The 23036-nt window shown below is 35.8% G+C and overlaps 1 protein-coding gene across 50 annotated transcripts in view; it reads left to right on the top strand.

Annotated features, from left to right (window-relative positions):
- The window catches only part of PKP4 (plakophilin 4), a 225113-nt gene that overhangs the window by 132684 nt on the left and 69393 nt on the right, over positions 1-23036 (top strand). For all 50 annotated transcript variants that reach the window (XM_078327676.1, XM_078327671.1, XM_078327673.1 and 47 more), the window contains one exon: positions 14313-14347. In XM_078327676.1, coding sequence (XP_078183802.1) covers positions 14313-14347 — 35 coding nt within the window. The remainder of the gene's footprint in view (positions 1-14312; positions 14348-23036) is intronic.

Below are 23036 nucleotides of genomic sequence, written 5' to 3'. Positions count from 1 at the left end.
CAGTTTGTATTCTATAATTAATAATGGTTATTTAACAGTATTGAATTATTGAATCAAAGTAAGAATTATGTTAGTCCTTACTCTTCATCATTAGTTTTTTAAATTATGTGTACATATTAATAAAGTACTTCAATAGTTTATACAGAATATTTCAAGAGGCTTGAACAAACTTGCCTTCACCGTTTTTTTTGTTTTTGTTTTTTATTTTGAGGCGGAGTTTCGCTCTTGTTACCCAGGCTGGAATGCAATGGCGCGAGCTCGGCTCACCACAACCTCCACCTCCTGGGTTCAGGCAATTCTCCTGCCTCAGCCTCCTGAGTAGCTGGGATTACAGGCATGCACCACCGTGCCCAGCTAATTTTTTGTATTTTTGGTAGAGACAGGGTTTCACCATGTTGATCAGGATGGTCTCGATCTTGACCTCATGATCCACCCGCCTCGGCCTCCCAAAGTGCTGAGATTACAGGCGTGAGCCCCCACACCCGGCCGCCTTCACCATTTTATAGGAATTAGTAATTACCTTTACTATCTCAAAAAAGCAGAAATGCTCTTAAATCCTGTATTTTCTTCTTTTTTTTTTTTTTTTTGAGACGGAGTTTCGCTCTTGTTACCCAGGCTGGAGTGCAATGGCGCGATCTCAGCTCACGGCAACCTCCATTTCCTGGGTTCAGGCAATTCTCCTGCCTCAGCCTCCTGAGTAGCTGGGATTACAGGCACGTGCCACCATGCCCAGCTAATTTTTTGTATTTTTAGTAGAGACGGGGTTTCACCGTGTTGACCAGATGGTCTTGATCTCTTGACCTCGTGATCCACCCGCCTCGGCCTCCCAAAGTGCTGGGATTACAGGCCTGAGCCACCGCACCCGGCCGTATTTTCTTATTACTGTTATTATTTTCCCTTTATCTGTGTTTTAAATCTTCTTTATTTTGAGAAATTTTAAAAATTTTAAGTACAGAGAATGATAAAAATTTAAGTGCTAACATCCCAGAATGAAAAATTATTAAAAATTCAGTTTTTATTAAAAAATTAAAGTTCCCTCTCCCACATTTTCTCTTCCCCATAGCTAGCCACTAGTGTGTAATATTTCAACTTACTTTGTATACTTTTATATCAATACATATATAGTACTTATTCATTATATATGTATGTTTTAATACCTGTGTAACCAATATTTTGTGTTGCTTTTTTTAATTACATCATAGATGGTAGGTATAGTTTATGTGTCATTGTGCACCTTGATTTTTTCTGTTTCAGATTTAGCTACATTGATGTGTGTAAATCTAGTTCCTAATTTTTTAAGTGCTCTTGTATATTTTTATCACAGACATTAAACTGTTTAGCCAATCTGCTGTTGAAGTTTTAAAATATCATAAGTGAACCTTTTTGAACTTATCTCCTGGTTCACATGTGTAAGATTCTGGAAAATATATAATGAGAAGTAGACTATTTGGATCATAATGTACATTTTAATTTTTCTAGATCTTGCTGGTTTGCTTTCTGAAGTAGCTCAACAGTTGCACCCTCATGAGCAGTGTAAAAAAGTTCCAGCTTCATTTTGTCTTTCTTTCCTTCTTTCTTTCTGCCAATATTTAATATTGAACAGGCTCTTCAATTTTTGCCAAACTAGTATTATCTCATTTAACTTTGCAGTTTCTCAATTACTGTTGGGATTGATTATATTTTCATATGCTGTGGTCCATTTGAGTGGCCTCTATTGTTCATGTTACTTGCTCATCTTTCTATTGAGTAATTTGACTTGTATTTTTGGTTCTATTATTGGTTTTTCAAAGCTAAAATACCTCTGGGATATATTTCTTAAAATAGTACAGGTCCTAGTACATTGTAGAACAAAGTGCACTGTATTTATCTATTTTTATAATGAATATTTTAGTACAGTTACAAGTATGTAGAAGAAATAACCTTCTATATATTATATAATCCAAATTATCCAAACCTGCCAGTTAGGATAGGTGAACGCCCAACAGATGATACTAACATTACTCTCAGTTTCTATTTCCACATTTTCTTTAGTGACTTTGCATTTATATTTTTCTGCAAACATTTATGATATGTTTTCTAAATTCATTCACTAAATACTTAGCTTTTGCTGTTTTCTTGAGATACAGAGATACACACTTAGAAATTTCCATTCTATTAGGAAGGGACCATTGTGCTTTAACTAACCAGAGGATGAAGTGTCTTTCTAGCAGCATAAAATATATGCATATATTGTATTATTCTTAATTTTGTGAAGAATGCTATTGATGAGGTTGCACTGGCTGTCGTAGCTCTGTCCCAGGAGGCCTTACCTTGGTATCTTTGATTGTCATATCCTTAGGTAAAAATACCTCTTTATAATTGTAATGTAGGAGGAGAACAGTAGCCATTAAACACCTATTACATAATTGGCAGTTTGAGAGTAAATGTTTTGTGCATGTTATCTTCTTACTATTCAGTAGGGTTTCATTTCTGGTCTTGGCGGTGGTGGTATGTTTTAGTTTGATTTGGTTTTATTTATTGTACTCCTGAATCTAGCATGAGGATGATATTTTCCCTTAAAGATAGTGTTTTTCTCTAGGTTTTCCATTGCAGTGTCAAGTGGGTGGGAAGACTTGACTACTTCATGTGCCTCCTTCTTGCCATTCTACCCCTCCAAATACACACTATCTAAATAAAAATTGTATTTGCAGCTGTGAAAGCCCTCGTCTCCAGCCTCACCTTTGCTACCACTGTTTTGTCTTTCCTATCTGGAAACTCTAAAGCGTCTGATATTTCTTCTATTCCTCGTCATCATAAACATGTTACAAGAGGCCATATCAATATTAATTCAGCAACTCTAGAAAACAACTTTAAAAAATGTATTGCATATTGCCACTAATGTACTTTGCGCAGTTAATTATTTTAGGGGAAATTTTTTGTCATTCCTTCATCTAATCACTTTAGAATTCATGATGAAATAAAGGAAGGTTGGTGGTAAACTCTCATTCTCATTACCATTTGGCAGGTTAAGGGCACAGAGCAACAAGAGCAATATATGTGACGAGGTGTTTCCTTAACCCTTCAGAGAACTACCCTAGACAGCTCTAATCCAGTGATGTGTGGGAAAAGAAACTGAAAATGTGATTATCTACCTAAAAGTGAGGCTCATTCATTAGTGCGTTTTCAGCAGTTAATCAGCTTGTCATAAAAATTTACATAGCATATCTGCCTAGGGATGGGGGTGGGGGACACACTTGACAGGTTTGCCAGACTTTGTATTGTTCTGAATTGTTATTATAGCTATCTTCCCTGAGGCGTCACCATCTATTTAATATCAAATCAATCTAATCTGGCTTCGCATAGATTTTTTCTATGCTGCTCTTGTGTTATTCCACAATTAAATAGGAGGAAAACACTCTAAAACCGAAGAAGGAAGAAGTGTGTAGACTACAGATTTTCACAGCGAAAAAAAAAAAAAAATCCCATTAAATAATTACGCACATTTTAACCACTGTCAGAATGTTTGGTTTGTATTAATAAGCTGCTTATAATCCAAGGAGGAATGTCTTGGGTGGGGAGGGTGTGTATATTTCTTCTAGACTTTTTTTTTTTTTTTGGAGAAAAATAAATAATAGCTAATTATTTTAGAATCCTGTGATGTGTAGTCTTTGCTTCAGTCTAAGTCAATTAAAGATTGATCTACTTCACAGATTTAGTTACATTATCAATAATGGAACTATTTCAGCCACAGAGAAAATTCAAGTAAAATTATCAACCAGACTACGAGAACTAATGGTTCAGAGTACAAAATGTGGAAGTATATCTGCTTTCTGAACAACATTAGCAAAATACTTTTCAGTAAAGACATTTGTAAATGGCAAGTGAAATACTATTATATCATATTTCTTATGAACGTAAAACAAAGGGAGAAATTATATTATTGAATGAAGTAGTTTAATCAGAATAAGTCTATAAGTTAACTTGGTTGAACTTTGCAACCACTAACAAAATAGTGGCAAACCAGTGCTCACCAATGGCTACTAAAATCATCAGCTGAAAAGGTAGTGGGAAATTTTACAGTGAATAGATTGGGCTGACAGGACATGAACCCACCGATCTACCTTATGTTAATATCACAAAAAGGGAGACAGCCAGAAATCACGGTAACCAGATGTGATGCAATGAGAAGTATATAACGTCACCCATGACATGTTCTTGCCCTAAAATTACTTAAACATCTAGATATTAATACCAGTTCATGGGGAATACAGAAGACAGGAATATGGCAGTTGATGCTGTGCTGATACATTCATTAGAACCAGGCTGGAATTCTACAGAGCAAATGAAATTATTTCAAATAGGAAAAAGAAGAGAGGGGGAAGTAAAACTATGTATCAAAAGATTTTTAGAGACATAGCAACCAAATGTAACATATGGACCTTGTTTTGGTCCTGATTTAAACCACCCAACTGTTTTTAAATTGAAGAGGGAATGTGAATACTGACTAGAAACTTGTTGATACTGAGAATTTTACTGCTAATTTTTGTTGTAATAATATCATTGTGGTTATGTTCTTTGTTTAAGTATCTATATTTAGAGATACATTTAAAGTATTTATTACTAAAGTAATAAGGTGTCTTGAGTTTGCTTCAAAATAATCCAGTAATGTAGACAATGTAGTGTGGAATAAAGATATGGATGAAATAAGTTTAACCACATGTTCACTTTCTTGTTGAAGCTGGGTAATAAATACAAAGAGTGTTTGTTATACTGTTTTTGATTGTACATGTTTTAATGTTGCATAACAGTTTTTAAAATGTTAGGTGATTTAGATCTTAATTTTCTGACTGAAATTGTATTTTAAAAATTAACCATAATTTATTTCAATGTTTATAAAATTGGTATGGTTATATTTATTAAAATCTGAGTGATAAGTATTCTTTTTGAAAATATAAATAAACACCATTTATTAGCTCTAATTTTTACAGTGTAGAGATTATGAATTTGCATAATATGCTCCACATACTCTGTAATACCTTTCCTATCAATGATGTTCATTCAAGGCAATGAATGGGACAGGGAGAAAAAGAAGAGAAAGAAAGATTAAGTTACTCAACCACCTCCTCTCTTATGTTGTAAACTATCATTTGTTTTTGGATTCATGTTTCTCGAAACAAGCCTGGACATTAAAGCTAGAATGTAAGGCAGTCTTGACCAACCACCTATCTTGTCTGTTTGCCTAGAAGTGTACCTGTTCAACTCCTGATCAGTGTTTATGTATCATGCACTGTTTACCAAGAATTCTGTTTTAAGACACTTTACCCTTTCCCTTTATTATCATCATTTCTTTTTATTCATCCTGTTAGGCTTTTTTCTGTTTCATTCCCCTATAGTAGTAGTTAAGAACATGTGGGTGATAAAAAAGAGTAGGAAACCAGAATGGTGGGTAAGGGGATATGGGACGAATTAGGGATCCGTGAGTTTTCAGAAGGACTTAAAGCATTCTAGAACCACTTTTCTAGGTTTCAGATGTCTTACTACATGGAAACATAGTATATGCTATGCAGAATATTGTCTGTTTCCTTATGGGTCTACTCTTTTTTGAGGACAGTTATTAATAAGCCTGGCTCTGTGGACTGTCCCACATGTAAATTCATTCCTCCTTCTGCACTAAAACAGCTATTCATGTTGCTTGTCCATGAATCAAGAGCTGGAAATGCTGTTACAGAGAGAGACCTTTCTTTTTCAAAAAGCAAACCAGAAATGTAACAAGTATATTGTGTTCTTTATTTTCACACTTATAAATAAATTTGGAGGGGGGAATTTAAGGAACTTTATAAAAATTAAAAATCTTTACTTTGGATAATCAGAAGACAGAAAGTGAGTATCATTCTTTAGACACACACCAGATGTGATACTACCTTTATATGAGTAGCAAAGAACTGTTCGTGTAAATGATTGGGAGAATAAATGTTTAATTACAAATTTAGGTTTAAAAAAGTAAATTTTTACATAGGCTTTTTAAAGCATTTAAAATATTAAATAATGTACAAAATTAAATTGTACGCATCAAACAAAACTATTTATAATTATGAAAGTCAAAGGTTTTGTATCCCACCATGTCTCTTATTACAGAGACATGGTGTAAGCTTAGTCCCATGTTAATGCTTGCCCAGTCTCACAGGAAACAAGTACAAAAACTTTCTTTTTCTTGCGTCTTACCGGCATCTGCTTTATTTACAAGCATAAGATGTAGATGCTTTTATGCAATTCTAGCAGAAATTGTGCCTTTCCCTTTTAATTTTAAACTTTTTAAAATTTTCTTTCCATTTCTTCACCTTTGGAGGGTTTTAGAAGAATATAAATGAGGGAGGCAACAGCATTTTATAGACCATGGACACAGGTAGTTCCCAGGAGCCCATCTATTTCAAGGCCAACCCTTTGCCCTAATAGGATCCTATATTTGTGGCAGGATATTTAGGAAGAGAGTCTCTTGTTGTTTGCATCTCAGTTGCTTTCCTTCCTTCAAACGTCGCTTGAAATATTAGAAAACCTTTCTATTCTGATTTCTACTTGGCCTACTTGGAACACCTGTTGTGGGATGGGCTTAAACAGAAGTCACGCTTCCTGTATAATTTATAGGGATACCAGAGGGAACTGTTTGTCTCATTTTTGTCGAGTACTACATCTTTTTTGATCTTCTCTTTCCCATATGGTCTTCTGAATCTTTTATTCATAGATTCAAAGCACTGAGACAAAATGCTTTTGTCAAAGACTATTTAACATCTTCTGAAATTTGTTCACCTCTAGTCCCTATGAAGGTTATTTGAATTGTATTTCCTGTTCCTTTTATGGTTTTGTTGTGCATCAAGTAAGTAATTTTCCCTTCAGGAGACTGGTCATAATACTATTTATTTAAATCTTACCTTTCCCTGGAATGCATTTTAGACAGCTGTTATTAAGGGTCCAAAAATACGTAGTAGAGTAGCACAAAGAACAAGTAGAATGAAGAACTGAGAAAACAAGTATGAAAACGAAATAGGGCCGTGAATAAGACCAAAAATGTTCGCCACAGTGGCTGGGCATACGTTTTATTCAACCTTGCTAGCAGCCAAAGTAGACCAAGACTGGACTTTTATTCCACATTTTGCTGTCCCTGCTGCTCATGATTTTTTAAAGACTAAAATTGTAAAAGCATATTCTAAGCATAGCCAAGTTTTTCAGGTAAAGTGTCACTAGGGAAGTATGAGTCAGACTCTAGGCTCTTGACGTTTCCTGTCTTCCACGAAGTATCAGGTCTGCCTTCTTATAGCTGTCTTGTGTGCTCATTCTGTTGGTCACACCAGTGATTGGGCTTAAAGTGGAGATGGATTGACGCAGAGCCTTACTAGTGGAAGGCAACTCAAGCCTCGTGTCCTGTTGCTGATGGGTCAGGAACTTACAATAGCTTACATGAAGGACATCATTTTTAATTCAAGTGCTCTTGCTTTTCTGTAACCTCGATATCACCCTAAGATCATATAAATAATTATGAAGCCCTTTGCCCTGTCTCATTTGTTATGCCTTGCTTAGTTCAAACTATAGGCATGTACCATTTTCAGGGGCAAGGTCATAAACATAAAAATAACTAACCTACAGTTAGGGATCTGTTGTCACATTTTACTTTTCCTGGCTGCTGGAGTAACTTCAATTAGTGGAAAAATAAAGTCTACCCGTGACACAGTAAAAGGTGAAACATACGTTATAAAATGAGCAAATCACAAATTGAAAGTAAGACAATAACAAATTGGTGGAGAAAGAGAGAAATGCAGTTTGGAATTTAAGTACTGAAGCTACTGAGATTTCATCTGTAAACGTGATAGTTTTTAAACTCTAATTCAAGAAGTAATATATACAGAAAAACAGACTTTTGTGTGGATCTTAGGATCAGAGCTCAAAATAGTAAAACTGAGAGGAAACTGAGGAGTGAAAATCAAGGAAAGGCAACAGTGTACAAATGTATTTTTAAAATTTTTCATAGTAAAGATTAATACACATCTGATTGATGTGTTCATGTATTAATTACCTCTATTTATTAGAAGAACACAAGAATTGTGCACCAGGCACAGTGGCTCATGCCTGTAATCCCAACCTGGACAATGAAATGAGACCCAGTCTCTTTAAAATAATAATAAAAATAATAATATTGTAATATTGTAAAAAAAACTAGGGTGTGATAGTGAAATAAGTAGACCATGTAACACTACTCATTTGAGATGGTTTAAACAGCCATTAAAGAGATTATCTTTCATGACACAGGGGAGAAATGTCAGATTTCTTACAGATGTAGCATATTATTTTGGTGGTCTCTTAAACTGGCTTATTCCCAGTCTCTTACAGTTTTTGAGCCGTGAAAATCAAGGTGTAGTCTAGACTATGGGAGTGTAGTTCATATTGTTCCATACGTGTCTCACTGGAGACTTCATGTGCATATTCCTACCTGGGTGCTCCCAGAACCAGTTGACTTTCTTTTCATAGATGAATATAAAGTAGAGTTAGGTCTTGGTTTTTGTTTTTAAAAAATGTTTCACGCTTCTGTTTGTTATAGATACATGAGTGTCTCTTTAGTCAGCACAGTGCTGGGCCCTGTAATGTTGACATCAGAGTCCTCTCTTGTAGGATGCCCTTCTCACCATGTATTCTGAGCCTCTGACAATGGCTAGCACTCAGTAAGTGATCAACAGATATTTGTTGAATGAATCCATGTGAAATATGCAGTAAATGTCTTCTCTATAAGATACATGGAGCCCAAATGGGGAGGAATCTGTCTCTTTTGTAGAATGATTGAAAGTTTCTAAAATTACATAGCATTAATCTTTAAAACAACAATCCAAAGAGTTAAGATCAGCTATCATCAATTTAAGCATCCTACTCAATGCCAGATCCTGGTTAGATGCAGGTAGAATTAATATACTGTCTTTACTCTTAAGAAGTCTGGTAGTGGAAACAGGTAGGTAAACAAATACTATGGTTACAATGTGAAAAGTACAAAAATAGAGATGAATTATTGGGTACATTCATGACAAAAAGGAGAAGGTGACCAGCTCTCCTCAAGGTAATTCTTGAATGATGATTGGTGGTCACCAGAGAGAAGGCTATAGATGGTACATAGTCCAGACAGTGGGACACACCCATTCTCCATTCATAAATAAAACAATTTCTAGGATAATTTTAGTTATCCCTCCAAATTAATACTGAATAAGTTTAATTTGTTATTGGCTATGGTTAATTTTTCCAGATATTAATGAGTTATATTTATATATAAATATACATGTATGTATAAAATTTCTTGACACAATTATTTTTATTTATTTTCTTGAAACAGGGTCTCAGTCTGTTGCCCAGGCTAGAGTGCAGTGGCATGATCACAGATCACTGCAGCCGTGACCTCTCAGGTTCAAGCAGTCTTCCCACCTCAGCCTCCTGAGCAGCTGAGACTACAGGTGCATGCCACCATGCCTGGCTTTTTTTTTTTTTTTTTTTTTTAACTTTTTGGTAGAGATAGGATCTCACTTTGTTGCCTTGGCTGGTCTCAAACATCTGGGCTAAGCAGTCCTCCCACCTTGGCCTCCCAAAGTGGTGGGATTATAAGCATGAGCCACCGTGCCCAGCCTGATTTTTTTAAATAAAGCAGTAAGTTTTACAATCTGACCATATTCTAATTTCAGACTGAGAACTGGTTCTTTTTCAGAAAGGAGACCCTTGGATCTTGTCCTATGTTACTATGTCTTGCTGGGAGACTAGTAACAGTAGCTTGTGTATACTCGTGATAAAATGAGCTAACCTAAGCCTGAAAGAAGATGAGGGAAATGGCGTGGCAGAATTACCATGTGGCTCCATCCAGTTCTCCACTGTTCCCTCTCCTAGTGTTTACCTACTGGTATCCACTATAGCAGGCCTGCTCACATCTGACAGAAGAATCAGGAGGAAATTGGGTACCAACTTAGTTAAGTAAAACATTTTTGGAAAATACTCCTGTTATTATAGAAGGAGATACAAAGTGAAGGTTAAAGTTCAGAGCATTCTGATTCATGGGTATGTAAACATTTTGCATGGTACCTGCTTGTGCCATTCTAGAATTTGAGTAATTCTCAAAGAATTTCCAGACTCTCTTCCTGCATGTTCTACCCTAAAAATAGCAGTGGAAGTGTGAAACAGTATGGTGTGTGAGGCAACCGCAAGCAGTTAGAAGCGCTTCGAATGTAGGTTTGTGTGGGAAAGGGCGCACTAGGAGGAGCCAGGTGGTGCAGGGCCTTCTGTGCCATCTGAGATGTTTGCATTTTATCCTCTATGGATCTGCTGTGCATTAGCATCAGGAGAATGACATCAGAGATGAGTGTTTGGGAAAAAAAATCATGGTAGTAGCAGCATGGAAGAGAGCCTGCCAGGATGAGAAATTAAAACCAGGAAGACCAGTTAGGAGAGAGACTGAAAGAATGATCCAGCCAAAGGAGGATAAGAGGATAAAGGCCGGAACTGAGTCAGTGGTAGTGGCGATAAACTCAAAATGAGTGATAGCCATGTGTCAGATACTGCCTTAGGTTCTGGCCATTGTCTGTAAACAAAGCCAATTCCCATACCCTCGTGGAGCTTACACACTAGTGGGAAGAACAAACAGTAAAATGACTCCCTGCTCTTCAGTGAGTGACTAGGTGGGAATCACTAAACAGGAGTCTGTTTAGAGGGAAAGAATTTCAATACGTTGAATCTGGCGTGCTATTTATCCAATATGCAGTTGGAAATAGTCTGCAGTTAAGGAGTGAATCTTGGGCCCTTTTCAGAGGGCTAGTTTATCTTTGTTAGTTTTAGAATAGTATCAGTCAGGATTTTTGGTTGCAAACAGTAGAATCTTCTCTGGCTTATTTATGGAAGCAGAAAAGGGGAAACTTCTTAAAAGCTATTGGGTGTCAACTCATGGAGTCTCTAGGAAGGTCATGGAGCCATAATCTAGGTTTTCAGGAGCAGTGCCCACTGCCACCGCTGTGTCTACCACAGATGCTCAGGGCCACTGTGTCTCCACACATGGCTTCTTGTGGACTCTCACTCACTGGCATGCCCTCTGGCTGCAGGGGATTCTGAGCAAGTAATTTTCTGAGTCCTAATATGAGAAACAGCAAAATAAGGAGAGTTTTCAGAGACACTGCACAGTCACCAAAGTCCAACAAAGGTATTTTTGCATCCATTTGCATCTGAATACAAAAAAAAATAATTTCAGGAGTCTGTAGAATTTTATAGTGATCTACAGCATATTTTCATATAATATGATGAAGGCACATCATCTTTCTGTAAACAAAACTGATTTTTCCCATTAAAATGAATTTTGCTTTGATTTGTTAATTTGCTAATAAATTTGCTTCTGATTGATGTTCACCATCTGATCGGACAGCCCCAAAGTTATTTAATGGATTTCATTCTAAATGATTGTTTTTAAGTTATTAACATATTAAATTATGAATCTATCTTCCTATTGAAACAAACTTATCATGGATGACTCAGTTCCTGTATGTATTTTAAGATGTGATTCACATTCCAGTGGAAGCTCCTAGAACGCAAGCTGCTTGGCATCTTCAGAAGAGAAGTGAGAGGGACCCGGGATGGAGTCTTTGGTGGGCACAGTGCCTACAGACACATTGTAGACATTCAGTAAAAGTTGGGGAAGTGTTTCTAGGAATAGATGGGTGGAGGGAGAGAAAGAGGAAGGAGGAAATAAGCCTGTGTTTCTAACATGAAGCTGCCTCTGATTGTTCTCATAAACATAGGTTGCATTTGGTGGCTTAAAACAGCATTTCAAAATTCCATGTGTTTATTATCCAATCCCTGAGTCCCAAGGTAATGAACAATTTGAGAGTCATTTAAAGTACGTAGTTCAAAAAGAAAATAGGCTGTTATTAATAACATATAAGGACCAGCTATTTCTCAGAATTATAGAAGTTAGTGTGAAAATAGGCTGAATATATGATCTTCAAAATATATCATGGAACTTTTTATTTTTAATCCTCATTATTAGCTTGTTTTTCTAATGATTTATATATTTTACCTTAAATAGAGTAGGGATTATTAATGTTAACCGAGGTTTCCCATTGCCTTCACCTAGGAATACCTATTATATTTTGGTGACCAAAAGTTCTTTCAGCAGCAAAAATGGTGTTTGCTTGATTGTTATGCAACGAGGCTACTGGAACTTCCTACCTAGACTCAGGGGGAATAAGTTGACCTCCCTATACTAGGTAATACCTGGTCATTTATATAAACCTGACCTTTCAAAACAATAAAGATCTTGATTTTTTCACAGTTTGTGTTACAACGATATAATTAAGTATCTGCTGTGTGCCCCTTAAATGCTAGGCACTTGGTATGAAGAGATGAGCAGAATAGCCACAGCCCTTGCCCAGTTTGAACAGTTATCCGGAATTACATTCTATGACTTACAGTTTTGAGGATAAAAAAATCTTATATTTCATTAACGTTTATATAAGTTTCAAACTCAGAAGATAAAACTTTCGTAATATTCCCTAGAAACGAGGCATACATACTGAATATTTCTGGATGGCAGTGATTTACCATGTATTTTAATATTGACATAAAATATGATCCTTTTGAGGAAACACAGTTGGACAATATCAATCTCTGTGCTTAGAAAACTAATTTAGGTTATAGAATTAAATAACAAAAACAGATTGAGGAGAAATTGAAATTCAGTGTATGGAACCACTTTTGGAGCCACAAGACAGTGATGACCTACCCTCAGGAGCAAGACCCACCCTCGGGAGTAATGTCTCATTACTGCGATTTGACCAAGTTTTCACTTTTTCCTATCATCCATTTTGAAATCAGCTAAGAGTGTTTCAAATAGAAGATCACAGAGCTCTGGAGGAGATTAGCATTAACAGATCAACTCCACTTGCTGGGAGCATGTCCCCCTGCTTGCAGGTCCTTCAAGGTCCTGGAATGTGAACTGCTGCGCGTGTGATGGGGAAAAGGCAAACCACACACAAAATTGAAGTTCAGGGAGTTCCTATGGAATCCAGGGTTTTCAACCAGCAAGGTTCATAACCACATAATGATGTGGGGAGAGCATCAAGGGAGTAATAAGAACTTAAAATCCTAGAAATATAGCACTAAAAGGACTGTTCCTTCCCCTTCTCCAAGTTCTTTATTTTGCAGAATGTTTCCTTAAGCCCAGAGTCACACTCCTTTATCTATAAATTTGATGAGCATTCCAGAAAAACCATGAATATATGTCTTTCTTTTATTTTTTTTTAAAGGGAAACAAAGTACAAATGCTTAAAAAGAAAAACAAAAAATAAAATAATATCATGTACTCATAGGTATAACTGCTAGCACACATTGGTTTTTATTTTTCTAGACTTCGAATCATATTGTCTATGTGTCTGTATGTGTCTAATGCAAAAATGGGATCACAAGCTGTTCTGCCAGTCAGCACAGTGATAAGGAGCAGGAGTTTGGAATCTCACCGTCCTGGGTGTGGTTCCAGCTCTTCAAGTTACCAGCGTATGTTTCTTTATCTGTAAAGTAACAATAAGGATGTACCTATTCACAAGATTGGGATAAATAATATAAAGGAGATCATATGTGAAATGCTTAATCTAGTATTTAATAAATGCTTAATAACCCATCCTGTTGTTCCTGGACTCTGTTACACTGTCCCTGTAACACCTGATTTTCTGTATTGATTGGGGCAAGCAGGGAGGCACAGATATGTTTTTATGTGCAGATTTTTTACATGCACACTCCAATAACCAGGGAAAATACATAGCTGTCACTTGATCCTGGCTTATAGGACCTTATTTTTTGATATAAAGTTCTGTGTTTAAAATTTTATACAGCAACATTCAGTTCAAAAGTGGCCTCAGTAATTTTTGTCCCTGTTATATGTTTTGCCTCTGTTCTCTTTGCCTCTTTTGAAAGTAAGTAAAATAAACTGTTTAGCAACCTTTTGGTTCTTTTTCATGTGTATGATATATATGTAGTTTTCATATTAAGTATCACAAAACTGTAGTATGTAAGTACTGTGAATATATAGTTGTGCTGTTTTATTTGTCTTGTTCAAGTAGAATGTTGTCACTTTATAATTTGCCTTAATTTCCAAATAAACAGTTATTGTCCCAATTTTAAATACTATCTAAAAATTAGCATAGATGTTTAAATTTTATTTAAGGTTTTTATGCTTTTATATAATTTAATGTGGAAATTAAATGTTAATATGCAAAACAGGTCCCAAGTTAAATTTTGTGACAAAATAAATATTTCATTTTTTTCTTCTTTTCGTTCAGCTCAACTGAGAAGTCATTTCCTTGGAGATCAACAGGTATGTTTATTATATAAAAGTTATGTTTGATATGCACAAATTACATAGCCTACTCTCTTAATTTAGTATCTCTTGGTGAAATAAGCCGAGCAAAACCTTTAATAGTGGCGATATTGAGCTATGTTGCTTTGGAATAGTAGTTCTTAATATGCTTAAGTTTTAAGTATAATTGAGTAAATTTGTATATGGCAATTGTGATGAAAAAGCATTGATTAATATCATCAATTTTTAATACCAACCCCATATCTGAAACTTTTCTTTTCCATCATAAGAAAACACAGGGCTGACCTCAAAAAAAGTTATATAATCAAGAAAGCTGCCAATTATTTGGGTCTTTCACTATGCTTACCATACTTAAAGAAAAGTTACTTGAAGTTTTCATTGTTTTTAATATATCTGCATGTAGAATATCTAGTAGCTTCTGATATAGTGTGGTAGCTCTTCATGTAATCTGTCTTTTCTTTTTACCCCAAAGTCATATATGAAGGTGAATTACATGAATTACATGTAGGAGACTGTCTGCCACTTAAACAGTTGATGTCTTCATACTCATTAAATATATTTCACAAATGTTTATTGAGCATTCACATCATATACCAGGTGCTGTGCACATTGCCGGGCAGAGAGTGATGGGCATAACACACACTTGTCGCTGTCCCCTTTCCCCATGTAGCTTACATTGTAAATGATAATGCCAACAATGTATAATGCTGGAATAGGCATTGATATGTAAATACTTTGGTCCTTTTTAAACAAGACTTGAATTGAGGAATACTTAGATAACCAAATGCCCAGTATCCAAGTTTATCTAAATCTGGTGCCAGGATTCTGGTGTTGCTTATAGTACATACAAGGTCCTTGGCTGTCTTACAAAGAAGTTATTCCCCCCCACCCCCCGCCAAAAAAATAGTGCTTACTCAAACTGTTGATGAAGCAGAAACATGTAAAAAGCCACCTAACAATAAGACTTGTAAACAACAGTTTAGTATGAGGCAAGACACACCATGAAATAATATGTGGTTAACTGCCAAGTATTATATGGGAAATCTTGATATATGACAACTCACATAGGACATGGCAGAGGAGATGGTCCTGCAGCCTTGGGCTTGATTGGTGGCTCTGGAGAGGGCTTTGCCACTGGGCAAGAGAAGAGACAACACAAGTGTCTGGGGGAAGGGAACATTTAAAACTGGTTTGGTAGGTGGTAAGATGTGCAAAGGCTAGAGGGCTCGATTGAGTGAAATTACAGAGATCTGTAAGTTTCAGGTGCGTTATATTCTCTCAGTGGTCATGGGGAGACCACCAAAAATCCTTGAAGCAAAAAAATCATTATTTAACATTTCTCAGAAGAAACAGCAGAGCTGTGAACTGGTGGGAGGAAAAATTAGTGAAGGGTTAGACCAATTGATTGCAGAATTTGGTGTGTGAGATCATCTCAACTAGGTGATTCATAAGTATTTAGAGGCTGGTGTGGTGCTCAGGTGGTAGGCATTGATAATTGTGAGGTTTTGCATTTGGGAGGATGAGTGTCAGAATGGAGGGCCAGTTTTAGTGGGGGTCCTCTGGACCACAATGTTAGATGTGTTGTATTTGAGATGATTAAAGGGCAGCAAGTGACAGCACTGAATAATCAGCGTTTAGAAATGTGATTACTATAGAAAGCCCTTATTCAAATGTGAAAAAAACACTTCTGTTAAACTGATAGGTCCATGCATATTAATACTTTATTATGTGGTTCAGACATGTGGGCCAGAGTGCTGTGGATAAGTGAAAACTGAGTCAGAGAAAGCATGACTGAAACCTAGGAGAGCAGCCTATGCCAGGAGAAAGCTGCTGCTTTTTATTCTTAGGAGGTAATGAGAGAATGATCTGAAATCCGACAGAGGCTGACAGAGTCAGGTGAGATGCAGTATTATTTCCCCCGCTTTGTCATAGCATTTAAGGTCATTACTGAGAGCCAGAGCTGTGTCTGCTTTGCTCAACCAAGTATTCCAAGGGCCTTGTGGATGGTAGACCCTAGGTAATTCACCACCTGAGCAAATGAATACTATGTACATGAATGAATAGTAAATGCTGCTTTACTCTGTCCTGCCAATATTCAGTGTGCTTATATTAGCTTCACAACCAAATTCTAAGCCCTTGTAAAGGGTCTCTTTTTTCTCTCCTACTCCATGCCTAGAAAATGCCCAACCTTTAAAAGGTATTAAAAGTATACCTAATGAGTAAATGAGGTGAATATTTTCATTTAGTAACAAAATCTGTATTTTGAAAAATATATACACAGTAACTTAGGTTTTTAAAAATCTCAAGAACTATCGTTGATTCATAACTTGACTTACAATGCCTTAAAACCTTTATAGCCTAACAGGACATTAGTACAGTATTGCAGGTTTGTCTTTTTTATGGCAAATTTGCCACACATGCATGTGAACTTAATTATTTTTTTGTTTCTCTTAACAGCCTTTTCTGTCTTAACATATAAATTTCTTTATTATAATAGCGTTATTGAGAGATAATTCGTACTGTATAGTTTGCTCATTTAAAGAATACTCTTAGATGCTTTTTGATGTATTCTGAGTTGTGCATCTATCACCACAATCAATTATACAACATTTCGTCTCCCCTAAGAGAAACCGTGTGCCAGTCAGCAGTCACCCCCATTCTACCCCCAAACTTACCAGACTTTGGCAGCCATTAATCTATTATACTTTCCTTGCTTATGCATTTGCCTATTCTAGATATTTCAGTTAAATAGAATCATACATGTGGTCCTTGTGGCTGGTTCCTTTCACTTGGCATGATTTTTTTTTCAAGGTTTATCCTTATCATAGCATGTACCAGTAGTTCATTCCTTTTTATGGCTGAATAATATTTCATTTTTTCATTCATCAGTTGGAAGACATTTAGGTATTCCTACTTTTGGCTGTTATAAATAATGCTTTTATGACCATTATTTATAACATTTATGACTATAAAAGCATTATTTATACTACATAAAAGTTTTGAATATATGTTTTCAATTGTCTTAAGTATAAACCTATTAGTGGAATTGCTGGGTCACATGGTAACTCTGTGTTTAACCTGTTAGGCAACTACTAGATTATTTTCCAGAGTGGCTGCACCATTTAACGTTTCTACCAGTTAAAAATAATGATTCCGGTTTCTCCACATCTTCTCAAATACTTGTTACTATCTTTTTGATTATAGCCATCCTTGTGGGTATAAGTAGTATCTCATTGTGGTTTTGAATTGAATTTCCCTGACAGCTAATACTTTTTTGAGGGGAGAGGAGGTTAATTTTTAGTTATAGTTCTTTAAGCAGTGGTGAATAATATAGAGCTTGTTGTATTTTAACCTTACCAACTGCCTTCATATAGACTTTTTTACTTTGTAAACTTAATTTTTCTCCTGATTCTAAATGCAGTATATACTCATCAAAAGATATTTGGAATATATTAAGTGGATAAACTACTTGTAATTAACCTCGTCACTTAGTCTTTCTGTGCATTTGTGTGTTACATGTAGTTTTTTTCACCTTTTGAGTGAAATGGGGAACATACGTATATGCAGTTATATTTGCTCGTTTTTTCATGTATTACTGTATTATAAGCATTTTCCATTTAAAATTTTTAAGTTCATCTTTAAGACTGCATAATTTATTTCTGAAATGTTTCTTGAGACCCTTAAACACTTGTCTAACATGTAACTGTCAATGTTTAAAGCAAACATCCTTGCCCTCTTAAGAACTTCAGGTTTAATGAAGGTGGATGATAGTGGAGATGTCTAAATATATTCACCAACAGTTGGGGGATGGGGAATTCTATAAGGGAAAATCATAAGTATATACCATATTTACCCATGTCTCTATTATTGGACATTCCGGTTTTTTCCTATTTTTTACTACTTTAAATAACTGTGATAATCATCCCTGTATACAGAATTGTGTTGACACCTTTGATTTGTCTTAGGCTAGAAATTTCAGAAGAAAATTATTTAAAATATATGAATATTGTAATGCTTTTGCTATATGTAACCAAGTTGCTTTCCTGAAAGATTGTATTAATTTTCCCTCCCTCCAGGTGTATGGGATTGATCCTCTCATATTGCCACGTTAGTGTCATCATTTGTATTTCTAATTATCTAGAGAATATAGAAGTACAATATAGATTGCGCTTTTTTTTCTGTTGGAGAATTAGTGTTTGATGGATAAGAGTTCTTTGTAACTCAAGGACAATAGGCGTATATATTAGCCAGGGTTCAGTTGGGAAAACAGAACCCATGCCAGGTAGTTCAACATACAGAATTTGATAAAGAAAATATACAGTTACGAAAGTGTGGGTTGGAAGATTTGAGTGATTAAACAGGATGATGAAGCCCCCAAGAGATAATGATGCCAGGAAGCTGCTTTCATCTGTAGGACTGCAGAGACAAAGAGGGAGGGAGGTGGTTTTTTCAGAGTCCTAGAGCTGAAGCAGTTGTAGGGGGTTCGGACAGGGAGATTTCCAGCATTAGGTTGAACCAGGAAGGAGATGCCACCCCTGCCAGAAATGTGGTTTAAAATAGAGCCAGAGAAACACCCTGACTTCCCCATACAGTTTTTCTCCTAACCCTCACCAGTCAGTACACTGGCTAAACTGAGCTGGAGAGGACAGTTGTAGACTTCTAATTACCAAAAGCCAAGTAGACACTGCATATAATCATGTGTTGACTTGCAGTATACAGCGAATGAGTTGAGATTACGAAGACACATTATAGTACATGAAATACCTAGGGCCTTGGTATTCTTTCTGCCCCTTCCCACATTGCTTAAGTCATTTGACTGCAGTCTTCAGGGTTTTTATCACAGCCAAGTAATAAATACAGAGTACACACACAAAAAAAACTAGAAACTACGATTTGATAGCACGACAGGGTGACTCTAGTCAATAATTTAATTGTACATTTTTAAATAACTAAGAGTATGATTGGATTGTTTGTAATGCAAAGAATAAATGTTTGAGGGGGCAGATACACTATTCTCCATGATGTAATTATTATGCATTGCATGCCTGTATCAAAACATTTAATATACCCTATAAACATACCTTTCCTATACCCACAAAAATTAAAAATCAAAAAATTAAGAGAAAATCATATATGCTATTTTGTGCTTAGTATTTTCCTTTAAATTAAAATTTTCAATTTACTTTTTTTTTACTTTTCATCTAGTAGGCTGTGCAATCAGCTGTTAAATATAAAAATATATAATACACAGGCAAATGTATTAAATTATTTAAATTGAATACATAATAATTAAAGGTTGTCCAAATAGCTCTTCAAGTACTTTAGTGTTAGGCAGATACAAATCCAGCAACTGATCTGTCCCCGCCACAGGTGTATCCATAATTCATGCTTAATAACTGCATAATTCCTTATTTTTCTCAGAGCACACTCTTGCTGAGAACTCATATTCAAGCCTAGTAGTTACCTTTACTTACGTTTTTTTCCTTTGAGGGGAAGGAGGAAGGATATTAACTTCTAAACATAGCAATCACAACTGGTATTTACTTTCTAATATTTTAACTGTATAATGTGGTTTTTCTTAAGTTTACCCACTTTCAGCCATATTTATGACATTTAAATTGGAACCATGGCAAAAAACTGTAGTTAGAAGGGTAGAAAATTGAAAATTTATAAATAAAAGAGTAAAATCTTATTTTCTTCATATTTCCTTTTATTTTTTTGAGATGGAGTCTTGCTCTGTTGCCCAGGCTGGAGTGCAATGGTGCCAACTTGGCTCACTGCAACCTCCACCTCCTGGGTTCAAGAGATTATCCTGTCTCATCCTCCTGAGTAGCTGGGATTACAGGTGTTTACTACCACCCCCGGCTAATTTTTGTATTTTTTTAAATTAGAGACAGGGCTTTACCATGTTGGCCAGGCTGGTCTCGAATTTCTGACCTCAGGTGATCCACCCACCTCAGCCTCCCAAAATGCTGGGACTACAGGCATGACCCACCACACCAGGCCCATATTTCCTTTTCTAGTAAACATAGATCCTCTTTATAAGTTTGAGTGTATATTAATAATTGAGATAAAACAGCATTTTGCTGCGGCTTTTTCTATAAATTTTGACAGTTGTTTTTTTCCTTGCTGCTTTGCCTGCAAAGATAGTGAACATAGTTATGAAAATCATCTCAGTTTTAGAATTAGGCAGTCCGCAAGGAGTGGCTTAAATGTGAAAAATATTTAAAAGACTTCAGTCTACTTAGTCTTTGGCTGGGTCTTGACAAAAGCAGCATCTTTACTCCTTTTTTGGTTTCCTATACAAAATTTCACAAAAGGATTTAGGATTGAAGGTCCTCATTCATCTTTATATTTTGCATGATTACTTGCAGATACTTTCTCTACCTTTTCTGTTAAGTTTTACAAATTTGACTTGGAAAGCTTAGTTCTTTAAAAGCCTTTCAGCAATAGGCAGATTGTTAGAGACACAATGGTTTGATCCCTACTTAGGAGCAACCCCTGCCTACTGTGTTTTCAGGAAGTTACATTCTGTTGAAATGTGGTAAACTGGAACCAGCTGCTGAATATGATGTTTAAATAGCTAACCTACTGCAGCATCATTTCTAAGGAAGAACCTAGGATGCCCTAGGCAAAAAAGATTTTCATTTCATTACACTCAGGAGACTCTAGCTTGCTTGTTTATGTGTGTATTGCGGGGGCGGAGGGCGGGGCTCAGGTAAGACATTTGAAAACAAGAAGCCAGAGTTTCTGAAGTATGGGAGCTGAGGGAGATACTTCGCAAATAATGAGGAAGAACTGCCCATTCTGCTAAACATTTTTATTTTCTCAGGTCTTTAAAACTTCCTCCCTAGAAGTAATAATGTTGTTTTGGAGCATTTGTGCTGTATTATTATCTTGACTTTTGCCCTTTCTCTTCATTATTCGGTACCCTCTAGCTTACCAGTGTTACATATTTGCATTCTAAAAGTATAAGTGCACATCTTTTGTGTGTTTTGTGAGGAGCAGTTTATGTTTTAGTGTTCTCTTTTCTTGCATGTCATAGAACCGTGTGTATACTGCTGAAATAGTTCCGAAGGAATGTTACGTTAGTGCTTCCCTTTTGTTTCTGTCATATTAGTGTGTCATTTTTTCCGTTATTCACGTCTTCACATCTCTAATTATACAATCTCTATGTGCCATCAAAATTTGTGGTAACTTGTAAGAACATATATATAATACAATAAAAAGTAAACATCAAAATCATAGAAAATCTATACTAGAATAATAAGTAAGCCATGATGAAAGTGAGAATGCACATATAATCATAATTCTTAATGAGGAAAAACACTATGCAGAATCTTTATCTTTAAATCCTTTGAATGTACCTCTTTTTTAAGAAAAATACCAACTCAGTAATAAAAATAGCTACACACAGTATATGCTACCCACCAGAAAGAATCTATAAGTTAAAGCCATGGATTGATTTTTTTTTTTTTTTTGTCAAAGCAATCATTGTTACTTAGGTCCCAAGTCACATTCTGTGAAGTGAATTTTGCTACAAGTTACAATATCACAGTTTTTCTGTTTGAGAGGAAAAAAAATTACTAGCATTTAGGTGGTTGCCAACTTGAGTAGATCTGTGTAAAATGCAGAGGAGGAGAATCGGCCTCAAAATCCAGCCTCCCTCCGCCCCAGCTCTTCCCAGCACATTAGACAGGAGCAGCCCATCTTACAGAGCTGGAATGTGCTGCTCTGTCCCCACCAGCCAGCCAGTCAAACTCATTCTTTCTAACACTGCTGTATTCCTAGAAAAAGAAGGTGTTCGAGAAATTGAGGATGTTGTGTAGGTGATAGAGAATTGGTACTCATGGGTAAGAAATTAGAGGCCAAAACAGATTGCAGTCTCTACCAAAACAGTGAGTGAAGGGAATTTTCTGGTTGACTCAGAAGTCACTAAGGGTTTAATAGATTCAGATGAATAGGAGATAAAATAGTAACAATTCTATGCATTTAGGAGTTTTGATGTTTGACATTAAATATGGAAGGGAAGAAAAAAAGACCATGATAAAATAGAAAGTTTAAAACAGATTGTATAACTTCACAGTGCTGGATTCCTTTATTGTGTAGTATGTATTGAAGTGGTTTGATTTTAACATACTGTTCATTTAAATCATTACTATGTGGAATACTGACATTAGTTAATGTTTACTACTAAATTTAGGACTGTAGGAGCCACGCTGTGCACTTTGTGTATTTAAATTTTGTCTCTAAAATGTATGGATACAAGTTTCTTCCACCGGTGTGAGCCTCAAAAAAAAAAAAACAAAAAACAAAAAACCATCAATACTGAAGATAAATGACAAATGAGAAAGTAGCCCTAAGTCAATTTATCTTTTCTTTTTTCCTTCATCTGGTGCAAGTAATTTACAACATAAAAATTCATCAGCATATCATGAGATAAGAAGTGGACTTAAATGGGAACACTTTGTGCTTCGGTAAAAATGTACTGAATTTATAAGGAGATACAGTAGGAAGGGAGTGTTATATTGTACATGTTCATAAGCAGAATAGTAGATCAGCAATCATGTAAAAAAGATGGACTATTATTTTATTGAGGATTTTGGATGCCATCATTATGCCATAATTTATTATAGCTATAAACTTTACAAATGACAGAACTTTATTATATATTTCTTCTTATCTT

Source organism: Callithrix jacchus, chromosome 6 (assembly GCF_049354715.1).
Source record: "Callithrix jacchus isolate 240 chromosome 6, calJac240_pri, whole genome shotgun sequence".
Lineage (NCBI taxonomy): Eukaryota > Metazoa > Chordata > Mammalia > Primates > Cebidae > Callithrix > Callithrix jacchus.
This window is presented reverse-complemented; position numbering and strand designations above follow the sequence as displayed.